Source organism: Pleurodeles waltl, chromosome 2_2 (assembly GCF_031143425.1).
Source record: "Pleurodeles waltl isolate 20211129_DDA chromosome 2_2, aPleWal1.hap1.20221129, whole genome shotgun sequence".
Taxonomy (NCBI): Eukaryota; Metazoa; Chordata; class Amphibia; order Caudata; family Salamandridae; genus Pleurodeles; species Pleurodeles waltl.
The window spans coordinates 739,857,735-739,880,274 of NC_090439.1; the positions used below are offsets into that span (position 1 = coordinate 739,857,735).

General features: G+C 44.2%; 1 protein-coding gene across 1 annotated transcript in view; it reads right to left on the reverse strand.

Moving 5' to 3' along the window:
* Positions 1–21,816, reverse strand: part of TRPA1 (transient receptor potential cation channel subfamily A member 1) — a 1,042,932-nt gene extending 1,021,116 nt beyond the window's left edge. The window contains exons 1-2 of the mRNA XM_069220348.1: positions 21,397–21,816; positions 21,056–21,235 (exon numbers count right to left, since the gene is read on the reverse strand). Of these exons, the coding sequence (XP_069076449.1) occupies positions 21,056–21,178 (123 nt within the window). The 5' untranslated portion in view covers positions 21,179–21,235; positions 21,397–21,816. The remainder of the gene's footprint in view (positions 1–21,055; positions 21,236–21,396) is intronic.
* Positions 21,817–22,540: the final 724 nt, after the last annotated feature.

The window sequence follows — 22,540 nt, forward strand, 5'->3', positions numbered from 1 at the left end:
AGACCTAAACACACCCATAAAATTCAGTATTTAGGGGCTCCCCAGAACCTAGGAAACTAGATTCCTGCAACCTAAGACGAAGAAGGACTGCTGAGCTGAAAAACCTGCAGAGAAGACGGTGACACCAACTGATTTGGCCCCAGCTCTACCGGCCTGTCTCCCCACTTCAAAAGAACTGCTACAGCGACGCGTTCCCCAGGGTCCAGCAACCTCTGAAGCCTCAGAGGACTACCCTGCATCTAAAAGGACCAAGAACTCCTGAGGACAGCAGCTCTGCTCCAAAGAAGAAACATCTTTGCAACAAAGAAGCAACTTTTAAAGAATACACGTTTCCCGCCGGAAGCGTGAGACTTTGCACTCTGCACCCGACGCCCCTGGCTCGACTTGTGGAGAACCAACACTACAGGGAGGACTCCCCGGCGACTGTGAGCCCGTGAGTAGCCAGAGTTGACCCCCCTGACGCCCCACAGCGACGCCTGCAGAGGGAATCCAGAGGCTCCCCCTGAATGCGACTGCCTGCTTCTAAGAACCCGACGCCTGGTAAGGACACTGCACCCGCAGCCCCCAGGACCTGAAGGATCCGACCTCCAGTGCAGGAGCGACCCTCAGGTGGCCCTCTCCCTTGCCCAGGTGGTGGCTACCCCGAGGAGCCCCCCCCTTGCCTGCCTGCATCACTGAAGTGACCCCTGGGTCTCCCATTGAATTCCATTGCAAAACCAACGCCTGTTTGCACACTGCACCCGGCCGCCCCCATGCCGCTGAGGGTGTACTTTTTGTGCTGACTTGTGTCCCCCCCGGTGCCCTACAAAACCCCCCTGGTCTGCCCTCCGAATACGCGGGTACTTACCTGCTGGCAGACTGGAACCGGGGCACCCCCTTCTCCATTGAAGCCTATGTGTTTTTGGCACCACTTTGACCTCTGCCCCTGACCGGCCCTGAGCTGCTGGTGTGGTAACTTTGGGGTGGCTCTGAACCCCCAACGGTGGGCTACCTTGGACCCAACTTTGAACCCTGTAGGTGGTTTACTTACCTGCAAAACTAACAAACACTTACCTCCCCCAGGAACTGTTGAGAATTGCACTGTGTCCAGTTTTACAATAGCTTATTGCCATTTTTGTGAAAACTGTATATACTATTTTGCTAATTCAAAGTTCCTAAGTGAAATACCTTTCATTTAAAGTATTGTTTGTAAATCTTGAACCTGTGGTTCTTAAAATAAACTAAGAAAATATATTTTTCTATATAAAAACCTATTGGCCTGGAATTGTCTTTGAGTGTGTGTTCCTCATTCATTGCCTGTGTGTGTACAACAAATGCTTAACACTACCCTCTGATAAGCCTACTGCTCGACCACACTACCACAAAATATAGCATTAGAATTATCTCTTTTTGCCACTATCTTACCTCTAAGGGGAACCCTTGGACTCTGTGCATGCTATTTCTTACTTTGAAATAGTACATACAGAGCCAACTTCCTACATCACCTCTATTTGAACACCACACTGCCCTCACTAGATTCTACTGCTCTTATGAAGGGCAGAGTTTGTACCCCACCTGCACTGGCCTTTGCCTTTACAGAGCCAACTTCCTACATCACCTCTCTTTGAACACCACACTGCCCTCACTAGATTCTACTGCTCTTATGAAGGGCAGAGTTTGTACCCCACCTGCACTGGCCTTTGCCTTTTTCTTGCACTACCTTGGAAACCCAAGAAGCTAGCTCTGTGGTACACAGCCGAATAGCTTGATAGCTTCCCAGAGCTACCCCCACCACCCCAAAGGCATACTCAATTATGCCCACATGACTCACCTCAGTTTGGTAGTTGCACACCTTCTACACATCTCCTTCCACCTTCAACCTGACCAGCCTTCTGAGGCTTCGTACTGTGCCTTCATCAACGTCTCTAACTCCAATTTTCCACTTTCCCAGTCTCCTAATGCCCTTCTTCTTCCTCCATTGCTCTACCTACCTTGACTGCCTCTGAGGTACATCTTGCTCAGACCACACCTTCCCTGTCTCTGAACTCCCATCCTCACAGCTGAGTGATGTTCCTCTCCCTGCGATGGCTCTTCATATGCTGTTAAACCGCTTTCCATCTCTACCCTGAATGTGAACGTCCTTGTTACTATATGAAGGAGAAAAAGGTTCTGACTTACCTAGCCTCTAAGATGGTGGGCATTGTCCTCATCCAAGAGACACACCTCACTCCCATGGAAAGTGACAAACTCAAAAGGAACCAAGTGGAAAAATTATTTTCAGCTATTGTAACCCCTCCCACCTATCCCCCTTGTCAAACTCCCCCTTCTGACATCAACCTAAAAAAAAATGAAGGGTAGCAATTCTCATAAAGCAGTCCAATGTACTGTTCTGGGGACATGGGCTGTTTAGAAGGGACGATATGTCTTTGCAAAGCTGAGGGTAGGCACTGACATAGTGAGTGTAGGATCCACCTGTGTCCCTAAAAGGAACAAAGCTAGATTCTTTCTACATCTAAATTGAACCTTTGCCAAAGTTGAACAAGCAACACATAATTACAGGAGGCGACTGGAACATGTCCCTTGATGCAATCTTAGATCACACTGGCAGCATGACCATCCATACAAATAGCAAATGAACCCTCCTCAAGGGCATTCTTGATGATCAATGGTTACTGTACAAATGGAGATTTCTATCCCATTCAGAAAAGGAATACTCTTTATTTTTGGCACCTCATGGCATGCAATCATGTCTCAACTACGTCCTCATCTCAAACACTCCATTAGTCCTGTCTGTACCATCTTGGAAATGGCTACCTCTAACCATACTACTGTCCATCTAACTGTAGACTGGAACATTAGCAAAAACACTAGGAAGCACTGGCACCTTACCATCCAAAATTTCAGCTTAAGGTGCACATGACCACTTACCTTCAAGACAACAAGGGATGAGTCCACTCAGCCCACATCCTATGGGGGGCAGCGAAGACTGCCTTGAGGGCCAATTAATGAGAGATTATGCATTGATCAATAAACAATGAATGCAGCCAAAGAAAAGCCTATAACATGCAGATGTGTATGAAACAACCTACAGTTGAACACTCTCAGATTTTAGAAAAGGCCAAAATGGATTTTAATACCTCATACATGCAGACGGCTGAAGACTCTATAAGCTTCAGGATTCTCACTACAAAAAGAAAAGTAGGCTGCCCAGCTTAGGCAATGGGAAGCATTGATGGCCATCCCTGTGATTAAAAATAAGACTTGTCACATGATCAGAGATACGAAATGCATTGTGAATACATTAATCAAATATTACACACTACTCTATAGTATAGAAACGAATGCTGATGAAGACTGTGTAAGGTCTTTTGTGGAAACTTTGCATCCACTCTACCTCAATGCTGTTGTCAGATCCCTGCTGGAAGGGCAGATCATGAAAGAGGAGATCGCATTGGCTATCTCCAAACTCCCTAATATCAAAGTTCTGGGGGAGGATTACATTCAAGGACAGTTCTAGTCATGGATTAAAATGAATACAGTTGATCTGTTGAATATGATATGCCAACAGGCAGATCAACTGTGCACCTTTACCTTCCTCTCCAATAAATCTACAATCACTGTCCTCCCAAGCCCAGGGAATAACCCCCTACTTTGTAGCAGCTACTGCTCAATCTCTCTTCTGAACATGGATATAAAGAGTTAGGTTAGAATTCTCGCAGCAAATCTCAATACCTAGTCTAATCAACCACTCAAAAGTCAGATTTGTACTGTGTAGAACTTCTCACAACCACCTTTGAATGCTGTCCAACCTCCTGTGGTTGATGAAGGATTCCACTGTGCCCTCCTTGGCCCTATATTTCGACACCGAAAATGCATTTGATCGCATTGAGTGATATTAAGTGGGGCTCTATGTTTTCCACACTGTGGAAGTTGAAACTAGGAGACAACTTCATTTCTAAGATATGATGGCTGTACCATAACCCTATTGCACAAGTTAATTGGGGAGGTTTCCTTTCGGATTCATTCCTACATCAAAGGGGCATCCACCAGAACTGCCCTCTGTCATCCTACAGAGCCCTGCGGAAGCGGCCCGTTTGATCGGGTGCGGCTAGTGGGGGGGTGAAGGGGGTGTAGTTGCCACCGCTCCTGCCACTGATCCTGCTTTGCTGTCATTTTTGCTGCGGTTTAGTAGCCTCAGCAACTCCAGCCAGCAACAAACCTCCTGTATATCAGCACATCAGCTCACCAGAACACTGGTAAGAAAGTGCCTAGCACATAGCACTTACCTAACCAGCATACCTCAAAGCAACACGCCATTTTCCACTTTCCGCTGCGGCCCGGAGACAGTTCTTCGAGCCTCCACCGCTACCGCCACCGCTGCCGCCAAGCTGTGTTGCGCAGAGTGCTGCAGGCTCCTGTGCCTGCATTCGTGCTCCCGTACCTTGGACCTGCACCCTGCATCCTGGCACATTCTGTGCCTTGTTGTGGAGTCGGGGTGCTGGGCTTTCGCTGACGCGCTTATGCCTAGGGGAGTGTAAGGACAGGGTTGGCGTGGAATAAGGGGCGTGGCAAACTGTAAGCAGTAACAGCCACAGGAGGGGGCGTGGTAGCACCAGTGCAGTGAGAAGGACACCGTGGACACCATGGAAAAGCGGGAGAGCGGGAGTGCTAGTCGCCACTAAAGCATCATTAAAGAGGGAGTACCGCAAGAAAGTCGCTGTGGGGGTGGAGTTTTTTGGTGGCGAGGAAGTCCATTCTCAAAGGATAAGAAGAGAAGGAATCCATTCTGAGCCCCGTTTGTGTACATAAGGAAACTCCTGGATATTGTGTATTGTTGTGCATTTGGACAATGTAGACAACTGTAGTTGCTCAGTGGGTCCCGGGCTGCAGTTTGAGAGGAGCACAGGCTACCTTGACTCCAACTTGGGAGCCCTGGTAAATCTGGGGGAGAAAAAATAGAGCAGTAGTGCTGGCAGTTAGCCCTGGTGGTGGTGCGGAAGCGGCTGGTACTAGACCAGTGTGATTTGCTACCCCTGGTGCTTAATTAAGAATTAAAAGAATTAAAAGAACCCCTACAGTGTAGCTTGTGGGGTGTGGAACACTATGATCTATCGTGGAATATTACCCAGTGCCTAGAATAATACTGGTATACACTATACAGTACACAGCACACAGAATGCCGGTGAGCAAAGCTCGAGCACGTGGCATAAAAAAGGGACCACAGACAGGTCTTAAAAAGGAGACTTTGTGGGTGCTTCAGCTTTCAGAGGTATTACATGCAAATTATGAAGAAGGTGAAGGAGGAAATATACCTCAATTGTTGGATCAGAATGGAGACAATGGAGACAATGGAGACAGCGGTGAAAAACCCTCAGGGACCCAACTGGGAATATCAATTAGAGAATTGGTGGGGAAATATTTTAAAAAGACTCATTATATATCACAGGCATCAGAGGGAAATAATATCTTTGATCCTAATCAGAGTGAAATTGCTTGACCCAAAAGGAATGACTTTCAGATCTCAGACTCATTGCAGATAGAGGATTTGTTCCTAGAGGAGGGGCTAGAGGAGGCAAATGGGCGTAAGGTTTCATTGGAACCTAGGCAGTCTTCATCCCCATGCCTCCCACCGCAAGCCAGGGGTTATATAAGATTAGAAGAGGGACCCCCATCCTGCCCTGGCTCTGAGAGAATAGAAGACAGGGTGGGTCTTATTGGAGGCTTGAAGGGACTTGGCAGAGAGGAGATTGAAATAAGTGCACTTATGCCGTCTTCCCCCTTGGGCAGACAGTCTGCATTTGCATTAGATACCACTGCCGTACCCTCCGAGTCCCTACTACATGTAATGTTCCTAATGCAAAAGACCCTGCTAGCAATTTTAGAAGTGCTGAGAGCAAATAATAGTTTGGGTAAAGTACATAATAATCAATTGCAAGGGATAGCAAATGAGCTGAAATGTATTAATAGCAGTATGCCAGCATTAGCACGACCTGTATTGGAAAAAAAGGATCAAGGAATAGACACCCTTGATCCCCCTGAACAAAATAATGAAGGAGGGGAAACAGCTATAATACAGTCATTACATCAACAGTCAGTATATGTTTCCAAACATCCAATGCTGGTGATAAAGAGGAATCGCAGATGGGGGAGAAAGCGATATGGTTCGCATAGTCTCCACAATAAACCCCAATGTAGGAAGCGAAGTAAGCAGGGCAACATTGGGAGCAAAATATCTGTAGGGAGAGAGGGAAATATAGTGCAGGCAGTTCAGGCTAACACCTTAAGGACTGACTGTGGCCACAAGTGGGAAGGAGTAGCCCTAGAGCAAGAAGCCACATCACAAAAAATACCTGGTATACCCCACAGAGAACTTAGTCAGCGAGGAAAAAGAAAGAAGGGTAGTCAAGGGGTAGAAGTGGAAATGGAAGTAAGGGAAGAATTAGAAGAAAGAGTGGAAAGTAGTGGTTTCGAGGGAGAGAACAATGTTAAGAGATCAGTAAGAAGGAGGGGGTGCAGAAATTTAGATAATCCAATTTGCCCTGTGAAGAGCGGGGTCTCGTTTCACCTAAAGGCCCCGAGAATAAGAGGGAGCAGGAAAGTCCTAGTGGAAGGAAATGTAGATGGATATATGTGGAGCCTTGGGGAAGAGAGATCGGGAGGAAATGGCGAAGGAAGTTAAAACCCTTCAATCGAACCCGCTTTTTAGAAGTTATGGCCTTGTGCCCAAACCTATGTGAGATTGAGTCAAAGGATATAAAGCAAATAGGATTTATATTAAGCCCGGAGGCGGAAGAGGTGACTAAAGTACTCTTCGACTCTGATTGGATTAGACGATTGGTACTGCAAGCAAAGGCAGAGCTAATGAATGAGGGTGTAAGATTAGTGCAGCAAAGTGAGTTAGAGGGTGAGACACAAGATAGGAGAGCCCTCATGTGTCATGAAGGTCTGTTCCCAAATCAAGTACAGTGTAATTTGTTAAATAATAAAAATCGCAGAAGGTGCGTGGATGGAAACAATGGCAGCTTAAGTGTAACAGTAGTTACAGAGTATAATGACCCACAGGGGAGGAATTGTTTTGAGCCCCTTGTAACCCTCCGTGATAAGTATAGTAGGGGAGAATTGAGTGATGTGAACTAGGAATTAAGCCCCGCGCACAGCCATTTGATCTTATCCTGGAATTTGGGAGGTTATAATAAACACTTAAAACAAGTTTTTTTTTAAGGAGAGTTTGAAAAGTATGATATAATGTACTTCCAGGAAACTTGGCTGTGCAACAAACCTGAACTAGTAGATGGTTTTATGAGGCTTTTTAGGGGAGCAACACGGCAAGGGGTAGGACACCCATCAGGGGGCCTGATAACCCTAGCCTCAACTAGAATAGCGAATAAGTTCACAGAAATAAAAAACAAAGGTCGCTGGTTATTGGCAGGCCAGGTAGATCTCTATGATGTAATTGGAGGTGCTAAACAGCTTATGATAATCAATGTCTATATACAACTGGGGAACATGTATGACTATGATATCCAGCGGGGTCTGTTTGAGGTAGATTTGGAACTACTATGCATTGGTAAAGCAGGTTCTTGACTCTAATGCTGGGAGATTTTAATCATAAACTTGATCCTGATAGCAGTGATAAATTGTACAAGGAGCTATTGGTAGCTGCACAAATCCCTAACAGCATATTTCCAAAAGTAGAATGTTTTGCTCTGGATTTGTCCTTAATAAGAACCTTATCCCTGTCTAAACCCTGTCTAAATGGACATAAGAAGATGGATCGCCCGGAAAAACAGACTTTTCGCATTGGCAATCAGGTATGCCACATTGATTATGCTTTTGTAAACACCTGTTTTTTTAAAGAAGTGCTGAACTTCCAAGTCGAGCATATAGAGGGCAGTGATCACTGGCCACTCCGCTTAATAATACGATCAGCTGATAAAACCCAAAAGGAAAGAGAAAAGGTATTGATAGTGCTTGTTGAATACCCTCGTAGGATTACGACTCGGCTTACAGAAAGTAGTCTAGAAGCACTCAACAAATTGACAGTAAACTATCCAAACCTTAGTATGGAAGAAGATCCAAAAGATCTGTTTAAAGGCTATAACAGTGGTATTGCGTTAATGGTTGACTGCTTAAAAAACAAATTAAAAATACCCCAAGAGGGAAAGATGAAGGGAGAACCATATCAGATGAACACTAGCAAAATATGGTTTAATTGGGAATGTAGGCGTAAAAAGCAAAAGATGCAAAGATTAGAAAGGGAATGTAAGATAAGATCCTCCGTCTATACAGAAGAAAAACTCCATCAGGCAAAACAAAGTTACAAAACAATTATAGGACAGAGGAAACGGGAATATGTTCATAACAATTGGGATACAATGATTGAGGTGATAAAAACACGGAATATAAGGGGCTTTTGGCAGCTGGTAAGGGGGGGAAAAAGTCAGGAACGATGCGGTGTTTGGTAGGAGAAGAGGACTGGCATAAATATTTGTCTACTATATATAAAGGTATCAATGATGAGGAAGGTGATAGAGTTACTAGGAGGCTTGGTGAGAATACGAGATTAGCTTTTGCCCCACAAAAAATAAAATAAACCATTGCAGCTTTGAAACTAACTAAAGCGGCAGATCAAGACAATCTCCCACCAATAATAATAAAAAAGAACATAGAATGGTGGACAAAAAAATTTCACACCACGTTTTGTAAACTTTTTGATTATGGTAGTTTTCTAGAGAATTTGAAGAGTGCCATAATAAGACCGATTCACAAAAAGGAGGATCCAACACAACCAAAAAATTACCGGCTGATAAGCCTATTAGACGTAGGTGAAAAGGTGTTTTCGAAAATATTGCTGGGTTAATTAAAGAATGGGCAGAGGATAATGCTTTGATTCCAGGAGAACAAGGTGGATTTAAAGAAGGGCACTCGACAATGGACCACTGTTTCAGTCTGTGGGCACTGGCAAAAAAATCGATTGAAATACGAGGAAGCCTGTTTTGTTGTTTCGTTTATTTTCAATCCACATTTGATTTGGTAGATAGGAAATTATTATGGGATATGCTAAAACAGTTAGGGTTGATTTAGATGTATTATTTCTCCTTCAGGGTCTTCATTCACAAAATTGGGCCCAAGTTATTTTAGACATGAGTGGTTCACTTTCAAAAAGGATCCCCGTAAGGAATGGACTTCGCCAAGGCTGTGTGTTGGCCCCAATATTATTCACATTATTTCTGTCAGACCTGCCAGGGCTGTTGCGGGAGGTTAAAGACCTAAGCCCAAAAATAGATGGCGTGCATGTTTCCTGCTTATTATATGCTGATGATCTAGTGATAATGGATATGACGGAGTTAGGGCTACAAAGGAAACTGGAGGTGTTCTACTCCTATTGTCAAAGGAAAAAAATGGTAGTAAATATGGATAAAACGAAAATAATGTCTATAGGGAAAGAGAAAAGTGTATTCACCTACCGCCTAGGAGGAGAAAAAATAGAGAAGGTAAAAAAATATAAATATTTAGGGATGTGGTTTGATGCAAAATTGAGATGGAAAGATCATATTGAAGCCCTAAAAAATAAAGCTTTATCATCAGTTTGGGGACTGAAACAATTCAGTTGTAAATATGGGGGTCCTTCCCCCCAGACGGTTATTTATGCTTTTAATGCCATGGTACGCGAGATTGTGCAAAAAAGAAATAACAAGAACTGAGTTACATTGGGCGTTACATGTGAGAGGACGGTTAAAAAAGATCTGCGTCCTCTTAGGCTTACCTGGCAACCAGTGGTGTGGTGCACAAATCTCGAAACAAAATCTACGAATAATTGTGAAAGGAAAGGGCAAGAGAAGTAGATCTGAAGTATTTCGAGAGCAAAATTTCAACTCAGGCTATGGTAGGCGGATGGAGGAATCTGGAAAGCTTTCCCTATATAGAGGCATTACCCAACCCAAGGTTAAGGGACTTAGGGGGTCATTCCGAGCCGGGGTCGGCGGGAGCACCGCCAACAGGCTGGCGGTGCCCCGCAGGGCATTCTGACCGCGGCGGTTCGGCCGCGGTCAGAAGAGGAAAACCGGCGGTCTCCCGCCGGTTTTCCGCTGCCCTACGGAATCCTCCATGGCGGCGCAGCTTGCTGCGCCGCCATGGGGATTCCGACACCCCATACCGCCATCCTGTTCCTGGCGGTTCGCCCGCCAGGAACAGGATGGCGGTATGGGGTGTCGTGGGGCCCCTGGGGGCCCCTGCAGTGCCCATGCCAATGGCATGGGCACTGCAGGGGCCCCTGTAAGAGGGCCCCACAAAGAATTTCAGTGTCTGCTTTGCAGACACTGAAATTCGCGACGGGTGCAACTGCACCCGTCGCACCTTCCCACTCCGCCGGCTCCATTCGGAGCCGGCTTCCTCGTGGGAAGGGGTTTCCTGCTGGGCTGGCGGGCGGCCTTCTGGCGGTCGCCCGCCAGCCCAGCGGGAAAACCAGAATGGCCTCCGCGGTCTTTCGACCGCGGAGCGGCCATTTGGCGGTTCCCGCCAGGCGGGCAGCTACCGCCGCCCGCCAGCCTCAGAATGAGGCCCTTAGGGCCTGATTACAACTTTGGAGGATGGTGTTAATCCGTCCCAAATGTAACGGATATACCACCTACCGTATTACGGGTTCCATAGGATATAATGGACTCGTAATACAGTAGGTGGTATATCCGTCACATTTGGGACGGATTAACACCGTCCTCCAAAGTTGTAATCAGGCCCTTAGTGTTACAGTTCCGAATTGGGTTGAATCTAGGCTATAGGGATCCTAAAGTAAAAGCATTTCTTAAGGATACCCAGGGCCTATGCACATGTGGCTTACAACAGAAATATAGTATGCAATACCTACTGTTGGACTGTTATTGGTTTTTAGAAGTGCCTAAAAGTTTTTAAAACCAATTTTTAAGGAATGTAATATTATTAACCAGGATCAAGCGCTGAGGCTACTTATAGACATGAGATTTTTTAATGTAACCTGTGCTCTGGGCCTATTTTTAAATGGTTTAAGAGAGGTTTTAACCGGATTTATAGGGTCTGGCATAATGAAGGAAGCTAAGGGGATTAGAGAGTTTTAACCTCTATAATTGGTTGTTTTAAAATTATATTGGTGGAAGGTATTGCAGAAGCTTTGCCACGTTATAGTGAGGCGTGAAGTAAAATGCTGAGCACTGTATATTGGAAATTGCACTTTATGAAATTGTAAAAACTGGAGTTTTACTAGAATTGTATGTGGCATAATTTGGTTAGCACATTGCACTTTATGATATTGTAAGGACCTGTGTCCTGTTAGAATTATATGCGGAATAACTTGGTTGGCATGTTGCGTCCGGAAGATTAAGTTGGGAAATTAAATTGATTGAAGGGTGGAATAACTTAATGAATTATGTAAGTAAAGCGGGTTAACAAGAATTAGATTGAATCAAGAATTTGGTATGTGAATGTATTAGTAATAGGAAACCCTTTTTAAAATGAATTTGTACACTCTACTGTTTTTATACTTTTAAGGTTTATGCCAAACAAAAGGATTTTATGACTATGACTTATATAGCACCCCGCCCTATGTGCTACCTAGATCCTACCTTAGGGGTGACTTATATGTAACAGAAGGGGAGTTTAAGGCTAGGAGTTACTGAATTGGGTTGCACAATCAGTGCTACCGGCCTTCTAGCAGCATTTAATTTACAGGCCATGGGTATTTGGCATAGCACTTTACAAGAGACATATAGGTAAACTAACTATGACAATTGTATATACACGAATGTTACCATGTTTGGGGGAAAGCATATGCACTTCAGCACTGACAAGCAGTGGTAAAGTGCTCAAAGTCCTAAGGCCACCAAAAATTAATTTCATCAGAAAGTAGAGGGTAAAAGGCAAAAAGTTAGGGGGAGACCCTGCAAACAAAAGGGCCAGTTCCAAAATGACCCCCCTAAAGCCAGGGTAGACTAATCAATACCTTGTTGAACTTCCCTGCTTAGGGTAATAATACATGGACAATGGCCCACTTCTGCAGGGGCTCTTGCCAGTTCTATGTCCCTCTGAGCCCAGTTGGATCTTTCTGTCTGTGCTCTTTGAGGCCACTAAGATGACCCATGGGGAGCCCTTCTCCTTACCTGCAAATCCCATCTGAGCAGCATATAAGTTTAATTTGCTCACAGATGCATCCAAGTAGGCAGACAGTACCATCATGGCCAACAAAGTAATGTGGTCCATTCCACCCGTTGGGTCTGACTTCTGTCCCCAACCCAAGGAAAACTCTGTCCACAGGGATAGCAACCAACAGAGGCCACTGACAGATGTCATCATCAAAAGCCAGGCCCCAGGCCAACCTCTGTAGTTTCTCTGAGTAGGGGACAGTAGCCGCAGATGCTTTCATCCTTTTTCACCTCTACCTTCCACCAGTCCAGGGCTGGTAACTTGCAACTGGTCCTCCAATCTAGGGTCTATGCCCTTCTCCCGGACCGGAGTCAGGGTTGAGTCCTTCTTTTCCCAGGCACTACATCTGAGGTTCTGTACCCTCCATTGGGGAGTGGTGACCACAGAAAACTGAAGGTCAAGGCACCTGTGCCAGCCAACCCTCCCAGTTCTCCTAACACATGAGGCATCTCATTCCCCAGAATGCAGTCACTGTGCATCTGAGGACTAACTATGAGCCTTCTCTGGGTCACCTCCCTACCCCACTCTAGGGACCCAAAGGACATAGGGTGGAAGAAGTCGTACCCGTGGGCTAGAGTCATTCTATTCATCTTGCCGGTGTACTGTTCTGGGAAGTCTAGCTCTTCCACAACTGTGGTCCTGCTAGCCCCAGTATCCCTTAGAGCAGAGGTAGGGACCCCTTTCACTCCCACTTAGTGGAATTGATGACTCCCACCCTCAGGGACTACCAACTCACCCTCTGAGTCTATCTCTCAGCTGAGTGAGATCATGGCATGTTCTATGACCTGCCCTTGAGGGCTACTTTCCCCTAAGGCCACATTGGCCACCCCTGGAGAGTTCCCATCAGTTGGGGTCTCTTTCAAGAGACAGTGCCCGCCTGTTTGTGTCCTAGTTGGGAACACTCAAAGCAGTGGTGTTGGAACTGAGGCGCCCTGGGCCACTGCCGACCAGAACCTCCCTCCTGCTTCTCAGAAGGGACATGGGAACCCTTTTCTTCCCCCTACCCTGAAACCAGTCTGGGTCTTTCTTGACCTCCACTCACTCTCTTGGGTGGACCCTGAACCACTCTTTTTGGGGTCATTCCCAGATACCTTTCTGGAAACTCTGGTGCTGACCCAGACGTCCGCCTCCTCAGCAAGCTGACTCAGGTCAGAAAGCTTACTCTCCACCAGGTGCTGGTGCAATTCTGTAAAACAAAGATCAAGCATGTGCGCCTTCAAAATCAAGTTGTGCAGCCCTTCATAATCTTCTGCTGTGCTGCACTCACCCATCCCTTCTGTGCCTTGCTAGCATAGTCCAAGCAATCCATTGAGCTCTGTGATGCAATCTTGTGATTGGCCCAGAACCTTTATCGGTATTTTTCAGGTGACAGCCCAAACTTGTTGACTAGTTTGGCCTTCATAGCAGTGTAGTCTGTATGGTCCCCACCTCTAAAGTGAGAAGTGTATCCCTCCCCACTGTGGGCATGTACCTCAACAAACTACCATCCCAGAGCTCCTCTGGGACCTTGTGCACTCTAAGAGCCATTTTGCAGGTTCCAAAACATTTGTCTGTCATCCCCCACCACTTAGCCAGGTACCACATCCTTGGGTATCTAGACAAGTGGACACTGCAGGTATGCTGCCACCATTGCTGTTGCTGGGTCCCACTTGTAGGGTTCCTATATCCAGCTCTTTGAGGTTGAGCTCATGAGTAGGTTTTCTATCCTCCAGAGCCAGCCTCTTTTCCACCAGCCTCTTTTCCTCTGGATCCTCCTCCTTCTCCTATTTAGCAAGCTCCAGCATGAGTTGTCTATCCTCTCTGCGGTCTGCCAGCTGCTCTTGGGACAGTTTCCTGGAGGAGACACTCCTCACTGGTCTGGGAAACACTACTGCTCCTGGAAAGCTATTGGCCCTTTCCACAGGGAGTTCCAGAGCCACCACAGGCTCTAGGTTCAGGTCATCCTCCTCCTCAGGAATTTCCTGCTCTTCCTCTGGAATGTCATCCCCGCACCTAGGTCTTTGCCCAGGCCCTCAAAGCCTTCTGTAGCTCCACCTTTCTAGCAAAACCCCTTCTACACCTTTGAAATTCCTTGCAGACATCCGTCAGCTGTTGCATAGTTTAAGACTTTAACCTGGCAAGCTCAAAATCAATTACTGTAGGTGCAGGTGCTGCTTCTCCAGAGAGACACATAATTTGTCAGAAAAATCAAAAAGCCAATCAGGGAGAATTGGAAAAATTCAAAACGGTCTTAGTGAAGAGTTATAGTGAACATTAAGGGGCATATTTACAAACATTGTGCACTGCCAGAGCATCACTTTTTTTGATGCTCCATCGAAGCCGACTGCAGAACTATATCTATGAGCGGTGGAGGCTTAAAGATACTTTATAAATTTACGTCCCCAGCGGCATCCACACTGAACCCTATCATTCAAAACATGTGCACCTCGAATTCTGCTGACAAGTTATTAGGCTATAACACTAATCTACACGTCCATGCACCCCTATTGGATAAAGCAGCTATATGGTTAGGTGGAGCCCCTATATACTGGAAAGCATGGAAGGCAGCTTGGATCCTTACGCCACTCTCCTCCTCTCGGGAGGGGACTGGAAAGCATTTCACACTCTCAGTTATAAGTTCCTCCTTCCCACAATAAAAGAATGTCACTATTCATTATTGAGACTCTGCCTCTACAGCATCTTGGGAAATAAATCCTGGGTGTACAACATTCACCATCTGTTCAATATTTGCAAAATTTGGAGCTCCTCAAACAGGTCATGTCCAGCTTTTAAAATCTATTAGTGCATCACTTACACTTCAGACCTCTCTCCTTCCAATTGAGAATTAAATGGCAGCAATGGTCGCCGAACAGGAATCAGTTATGGTGATGAAGGACATTCATAAGGGAACACATAATTCTGGGAGAAAGTTCTGCTTTTTCAAAGCAGTGAATTGGTAATGGACCCCACACAAGCAAGCTAGCACGCAAGCTAGCTCGACTCCTGCATCACTCTAACTGATGAAAGTGCTTCAGGAGGGACTGTGACATGGTCCATTTTCAATGTGACTGCCCCAAATCACTATCCTTTTGGTCCAGTCATTGCCAACCTATCACCTCAGTAATGGTTTTGCAATCTCCACTGCCTATGCAGTAAATTTTATTACATGATACCACCAACCTGACTAACAACTCCATGTACATAGCCTACTGACAAGGGCTGACATTAAAGCCAAAATATACATCCTCCGGCATTTGTGATCTACACATCTACCCACCTATGATCAATGGATTATTGAGATGTATAAAGTGGCCTCTTACAAACAACTCATTTACAAACTGCAGGACGCTCTGGACAAGTTTCAGGATATATGGTCCCCTTTTCTTGACTTAAATACTCCCACCTCTTATGCCCTGTGTCTGCCTTCCACCACCAGAGGCTGCCAGGACACTACAATACACTGACATACAGGTATAACTACCTCTTGATCGCTGTATAAATATTGTTAATACACAGACACAGGCAAAATACGACTGCACCTCTCACTGTAACTGCAGACATGTCCACATCTTCCATTATCACTATCAATACAGTACTGTGTTTCTCCTCCCCTCCTCCCTCACCCCTCTCACCACCTATGGAAGCGGTTGGAATCATTATTCAATCTGTGGCCTGTCCTACTCCTGATATCTGCTATATCCACTACCCTTGGAGGCTGTCCAGCCCAGATTCCTCGTTCCCTGCCTTCTCATAACCCTCCCTTTCCCGAGCCCACAAACCCTTTAAGTCGTCCCTGATCTTAGAGCAGACAGGCGGTGATACACTACCCTACCTTTCTTTGCCCTTGGTCATTTACTAGTGGACACATGGTGTCTCTGTCTCTGGACCTGCTTACATGTCCATCTATGGATGCTATGCTACGCTCCTACTATAAGGGTAGCAGGGCATGTTCCACACCACCCATGACCTGGAGCATAACAGAGGGGACCAGCAATTTGAGCTTCTATAGGCTCTCTCTTCCAAGCTTCCATTCCTTTTGCAGAAATGGTGAGAGCAAGGCGTAATTGTAGCCGAGATGAGGATTTCCGGCATCAGATAGAAGATATGGGTAAAAGATTTGTAACACGTGGTTACTCGAATAAGTTGGTCAAGAGAGCGCAATCTAGAGCCTTACATCTCACAAGAGGTGATATCTTGAAAACCAAAGAACACCAAGTGGTTTTAGACGGTTCGAATAAGATAAGATTCATAACTGATTACAATGATGCATCTCTGATCCTTGAGAGATTTATGAGTAAACACTGGAACATGTTGTTACAGGATGAGTCTATAAGAGATTTATTACCTGTTAGAGTTTCAACTACTTACAGGCGGGGCAGAAATTTAAAGAGTATTTTATGCCCTAGTTTCCCCACCAGCCCCACCAACAAAACATGGCTTTCTACAAAACTGAGTGGCTTTTTTAAGTGTGGCTGCTGTGGGGCATGCCGTTGGGCATGCCACAACATTAGTGAATTTTCTGAGGGAGGCAAACAATTTAATATCAATTCATTGATTAATTGTAATACCACTCATGTAGTATATATCATACGCTGCAAATGTCTCAAGATTTACGTGGGAAGTACAATACGTCAACTGAAGATTAGAATTGGAGAACACTTAAGAACAACGATGTGAGATATCCCTTAGTAGCGCATATTGCTGATTGTATTTCACAAACTATACATAGGAGTTTCGAATTTTTTGGAATAGAACATATCCCTAAGGATCTGAGGGGTGGCAACAGAGAACTAGCCTTGCATAAGAAAGAAGCTCTCTGGATCATGAGACTAAGGGCCGTTGAATTAGGCCTTAATTCCGATAGGGAATTAGAGTTCTTTTTGGGGGATTGACATGTTCTGCTCACACTAAATAGTACCTATCATTACTCAATGGTGTATTTTGTTGTTGTGCAATTCCAGTATATACTGTAAAGTTTCTTATTCAATACAATTGTGAATTGTGTAAAATCGATTCTTGTATGCTCAACAGTATCTTTGTGTTTTGGTATTTGTATTTTGTCTTGCTGTATTTTAGTGGCATGTAAACTCATTCCACACCTAGGATGGACTTTTATCTGTTAACCATGAGCCAAAATTCTCCAATCGGCCACCTTTAAATACACATAGTTCTCTATGTGGGGGTCTAGATCTTTATTCTCTTAAAATTATTTATTAAGACATATAAACTTCTTCCAGTTCTAATTAACAACTAACTTAATTTATGGGACTCAGTCTAAAAGTTTCCATTTACCTGCATGATAGAATATGTTTTTCTCTTCTGGTATAGCTTAATCCTGGTCCCTGACTTGCTTCCCTGACACAAGAACGTGTTTAATATTTTCCAACAATGATAGATTAGGGTCTTTTCTTAGGTTCTAGCGCAATACAAGATCGTGTTTACTATTTCCTAGTGTTGTTAATTCTTGTGAATTGAGGAAAATGTATTGCTTTGCGTTGCCTCTTAGAGTCTAATTAGGTTCGTCTGGCGGTTTGGAATATTTACCCTTTTTCCGTCTTTCATGAAGTCGATGATTGTTTTTTGCACTGGTTTTAGATTAGTCCTTTTTCTATTTCGCGGTTTTTACGCTGTGACGCTGGTCCCGGAAGTATATTTACTTCCTGGGATGATTGCTGGCTAACGAGGAGACGCGTACTCGCGTCGTGGTCGCTCCATGTACTGACAATGCCATTCATGCCAATACGGCATCATCTTTACTTAAGAGGCAAGTTTTGAAACGCTGGATGTGTCGATTTTCTTTAGTGACTGTGTACGTTAAGAGCTTGTGACAGCACGCTATTTATGTATATACGTGTTACTTAGACTCTTTCTCCTCTGACTTCATTTCAGCTGAATCTAACAGACGGGTTTACATTTCTCCTTACGGATTTTGGACGAAGGTATCTCTCTTGTGTTTTGATTGCAATTCCAATGTGACAATAATATATTGGAAGTTTTATGGCTTATTTGGAGGCAAGCGAAATATAACAGGTCGTCTGGCCTTCTCCTATCTCTCTTTTTTGGTCTTGATGTCAGATCGCATTAACCATGACCGGTGTTGCAATAACAGTCGGCTAACATGAAATTTCAGAGATTGCTCTAATTAAAAGGTATTTGTCGAGTTTCCCCCTTTTCCTTCCTTTCTACTTTTCAGTAGGGAGTTTTTGTGTTTTTGCAGCGTGTAGGGTGATTTATCTCTGGTGACTAGAGGTTTTGAGTGGGTCACGTTTGATGCTAATCGATTGAGAGCTAGCACATCACTATTATGGGTTTTGTATAGTGAGCACTTGGGTAAAATTCCAGTAGTGTGTTGCATGCATTACTTACTTTCTTTTGCACTTACTATCTTAGCTTTGGTTTTGGCAGAGACACTGGGTGTTTCTGGGTTCCCCTATCACATTTTAAGTAATTAATTTGGAGCATTTTGGTTCTTATTTATTGTTTTGTGTTTATGAATTGTAGCCCTGAAGAAGTCGTTTGGGATTTTAAAAGGAGATTTCCCTAGACGAAACACGTGTTGGCAGAGAATTTGTCACCAATTTTCAATAATTGTATCAAAATATAATTCAGGCAGGGAATTTGTCATCAATTTGCAACAATTGTATTAAAATACAAAAATATTAATTCAACACATTTTTGTTGTATTTTTCGATTGTTGTTCAACTTCATTTTTTTCATAATTAAATTATGAAGCCATTTGGCAACACTACGGTTGGATAAATGTTTAATATGCTGTATTAAACCCTATTGTAATTTGGATCATGTATTGTTTAACATTTGTAAATAATTTTCTTTGATGAGAGAGTTGCCACGCATTGTGTTTTCTCTCTCTTCCAAGCATTTCTACATGTGGGGCTAGTAACTACTCCGACACCGGCAGGCATGAGCTGCTCACTAATGATACACAAACTTGACCAGAATTAGAGGTACTGTGACATAGAACCCAGATAGAGGAGGCAAAGAATGATCTATAGAGCCACTAGGATCCCTTTCATAGAACAACATGTCAATAAACTTTACTTTTAAGAACTGGCCTTGCAGATATTATGGAAACTGCTTGAATTAGTACCTGAAAGAAATGCCCTTTCTTGATTATGCTCGTATTGTTACTAGTTGTATCAGTGGTAATAAAGTACTTCTCTTTTTATGAACCAAATTACTAACTAGACAGTGATTTATTGACAGTGAATTAAAAGTTATTCAGCGCTGAGTCTCCAATCCCACACCACCTTCATGAATAAGGCTTGGATTGCACAAGGTCTCTATCCTGAGAGTCAAGTGCTAAATGGGTGTTGTTGGTGATCAGTCTTGTGTCTAATAGTAGTAAATGGCTCTGATTTACAAAAACTGAACCCAGTAAACCACGATTGCCCAGAGATTCCTGAAAAAGTGCCAATGACCGAGACAAGACGGCATTTTGCTCTTTTTCTCCTACAAGCAAGGCCATTTGTAAGACCATCTGCAGCGTTCAGACACACAACAATTGCCTGCAAGACAGTTGTCTGTAATCGTATATAGAACAGGATATTTTCATGGGGCCTAATTCATAAATGTAAACTTATAAGGACAGACCTATCTTTTATGTGGGGAGACCTCGCGGTCGTAAACATACTACTCATAAAATACCTTTGTAAATAGCAATCAATCCTAAACCTACACAAAAGTGTAAATTTGCCTTTGTGAATCAGGCCCACATTGTCCAGCCTCGCTGGTGCTGTTCATACGCCTTGGACTGGCACAGCAATATTTTGTGTACCTTGCTTCCATGGTAAGATCAATACAATATCCTCCTTGCTCTATGTGCAGTGTATGTGCTATAGACAGAGACCATATGTATTTTGTATGTAGGTGGTATTTTTACAACACAAACATAGCTAATAGCCACTGGAACACCTTGGTTAAGTGTCACTCAAAATTTACCGCATCAGTTAGAAAACGCCACTTAACTACTAAGTCATACAAGCATGGAAAATACAAGCCATTTAACAAGTCAAATATATCTCTGACCTCTGCAATTAATAGTGATGCAATGACAGGTTTTGGTAAAAGCATGGCATAAAATGTGAGAAATACTCCCACCACTGCAAACCTTTTCTGAGCAAACTGAAAGGTGAAGGACAAGTGAGGAGTTGATTGCAACAGTGATCCAATCCCTTTTTACTAATAGAGCAAGTTAGTGTAACAAGCACTTGCACAGCTACCAAGAACTCAGCAGGAGCAGTGAGTCCTAGTTGTTAGGTGTGGCTTGAGGCTACAGTTGTCTGCTACATTTATTATTACCAATTCTTTAAACTATGCCTAAATTGGTATTTGGCTCCAGTGGAGTATTTCTTTCTCATCTCATGTTGTTGGGTGTTCGGTATATCAATCGCCCTCCAATGGGGTTCTTGAAATGTATGAGTGCCCATCTTAGTTCTCAAAAGTACTTTTAATCATCACACATTACATTCTTCAGCACTGCGTCCAGATATATTTTTTTTTTTTATGTTTTAGTACAGCAGGTTTTTGTTAATGATTTAGTCAGGGGTCATAATGCATGTCAGGTAATATTCGAATTGCCAATGCTTGTGTTGTTTTAGCCATCTCGGGGACTGACGGCCCAGTTTTATTTGGTTGCAGTGGGGACCAACGCCGCCTCCTTAACAATTGTAATCAGCTTTTAAGAATCTGCACTTTATCGTATGTAGCATCCATCCAGTCATGGGATGAATCACAAACTCCGTGGGCAGAATGTCTCGCAGAGATTTGTGGTTTGTTCCCACTCGCGTTTTACAGGCTGTGGGGCATACAGTGCTGTGCGCCTGCAGCCTTCCGCACTCGAACAGTGCTGACAGTTCACCAGAAGCAGCTGCCTGGCACCACCCTCCTCCCTGTACACACAGCATACCTCAAAGACGGTCTTGGCGGGGGTCGGTGTGCTGCTCTCGACCTCCATGTCCAGCCCATGGTACATCTCTTGCCGCTTGGCCGCCTCCGCCGAGCTGAAGATCCTTTTCACCGATTTTCTCATCCTTGACACGGTGGCCTGTCACCCTCCAGTCGCTGGATCGCCTCTCCACCCCTGCACCTGGAGAGAAGAAATAGCATGAAAGTGTCCTGAGCAATGCAGTTATCAGGCTACAGGCGAGGGTGCACTAAATATGAAGTCTTATCTCGCTTTAATCTTCACGGACACCACGCGCAGGCTTGCCATATGCTTGTGTTTATCTCCAGTGTAAATGTACCTACCCCTAAGTACGGTCGTGTTCTGCAGCTAATGGGGGTTCCGGTGGGAGCCGCTACGCGGGGGAAACTTTAACCACGCTCAAACCAAGAGAACATTTTTTACAGTTCACATAGTGTACTACGAAAACTAGGTAATGCCGAGAAACAACTGAATCTACTCAGCGTGCTCAGTGTGTCTGCCTCGCAAGGATGGAGGGATCCGTCACGCACTGGCGAGTGGCTTCCCCTCTTTCAGCCTCTTTAGCGAACAGGACCCCTGGAGCTCGTTTCTTGAACTGCCACCTCTCTTCACAGTTCGTGAGCTCTTTCAGAGGAAGTAGCTCGGTTTTTCTTTTTAGTTCTGTGTCGGTGATGTGTTTACACTTCCAAATTTCTTCTCTTCTGGCCTGCGTGAATGAGCACCGCTGCCAGCTCTGCACTGGCGCTTTCAGATGTTGCCCCAACCTGTGTAACCTGAGCTGCTTGCTCTGCGCGTCTGTAAATGCCCAGCCCTCTCCTTCCGCTAAGCAACAGTTTCATATTGGATTTCCCTGTATAGTTGCTCACATGTGCCCCCTGCAATTTTACTCAGCTCCATTTTGCAACTCGCTTTTACATCTTTTAGAATGTGTGTTTTTTTGTTTCGATTTTAAGTTGCTACGAGAATTCCAAAGATGTCTCCTTTATAATTAGAAACATCCTTTTCGAATTTTGATTGCTTCATATATTCCACAACCTTTTCGTGACTATAGCAACACTGTATACATTGAAAGTAATGGGCAGTAAAGTATTTTTTTCTGCTGTAAACTACGCACATCTTTGTTGGACCAGATGTTAATATATGTACTAAGCTCTCAATTTGCTTGAATATGTTAAATCAGACCACGCATCTTTATGTTGTTTCATATTCCTCTAAATACTGGGATTGATTTGATTTTTTTAAACACATATATTGGAAAACCGTGGTATCTAGAGCTCAAGGAGATATAATAATTTGGACAGGATCATACATTGTGATTTATTTGGAAAGTCAGAGTTTTAATGACCTTTTGGTTCAGTGGCCAGAAAACATTATCGCCCTGTTCAACTCGTATCTGTTTGTGTCACCCTTCTAAATCCCAAATATTTATCTATTTCTGGAAATGTCTGAAAAAATAACACCACAGTT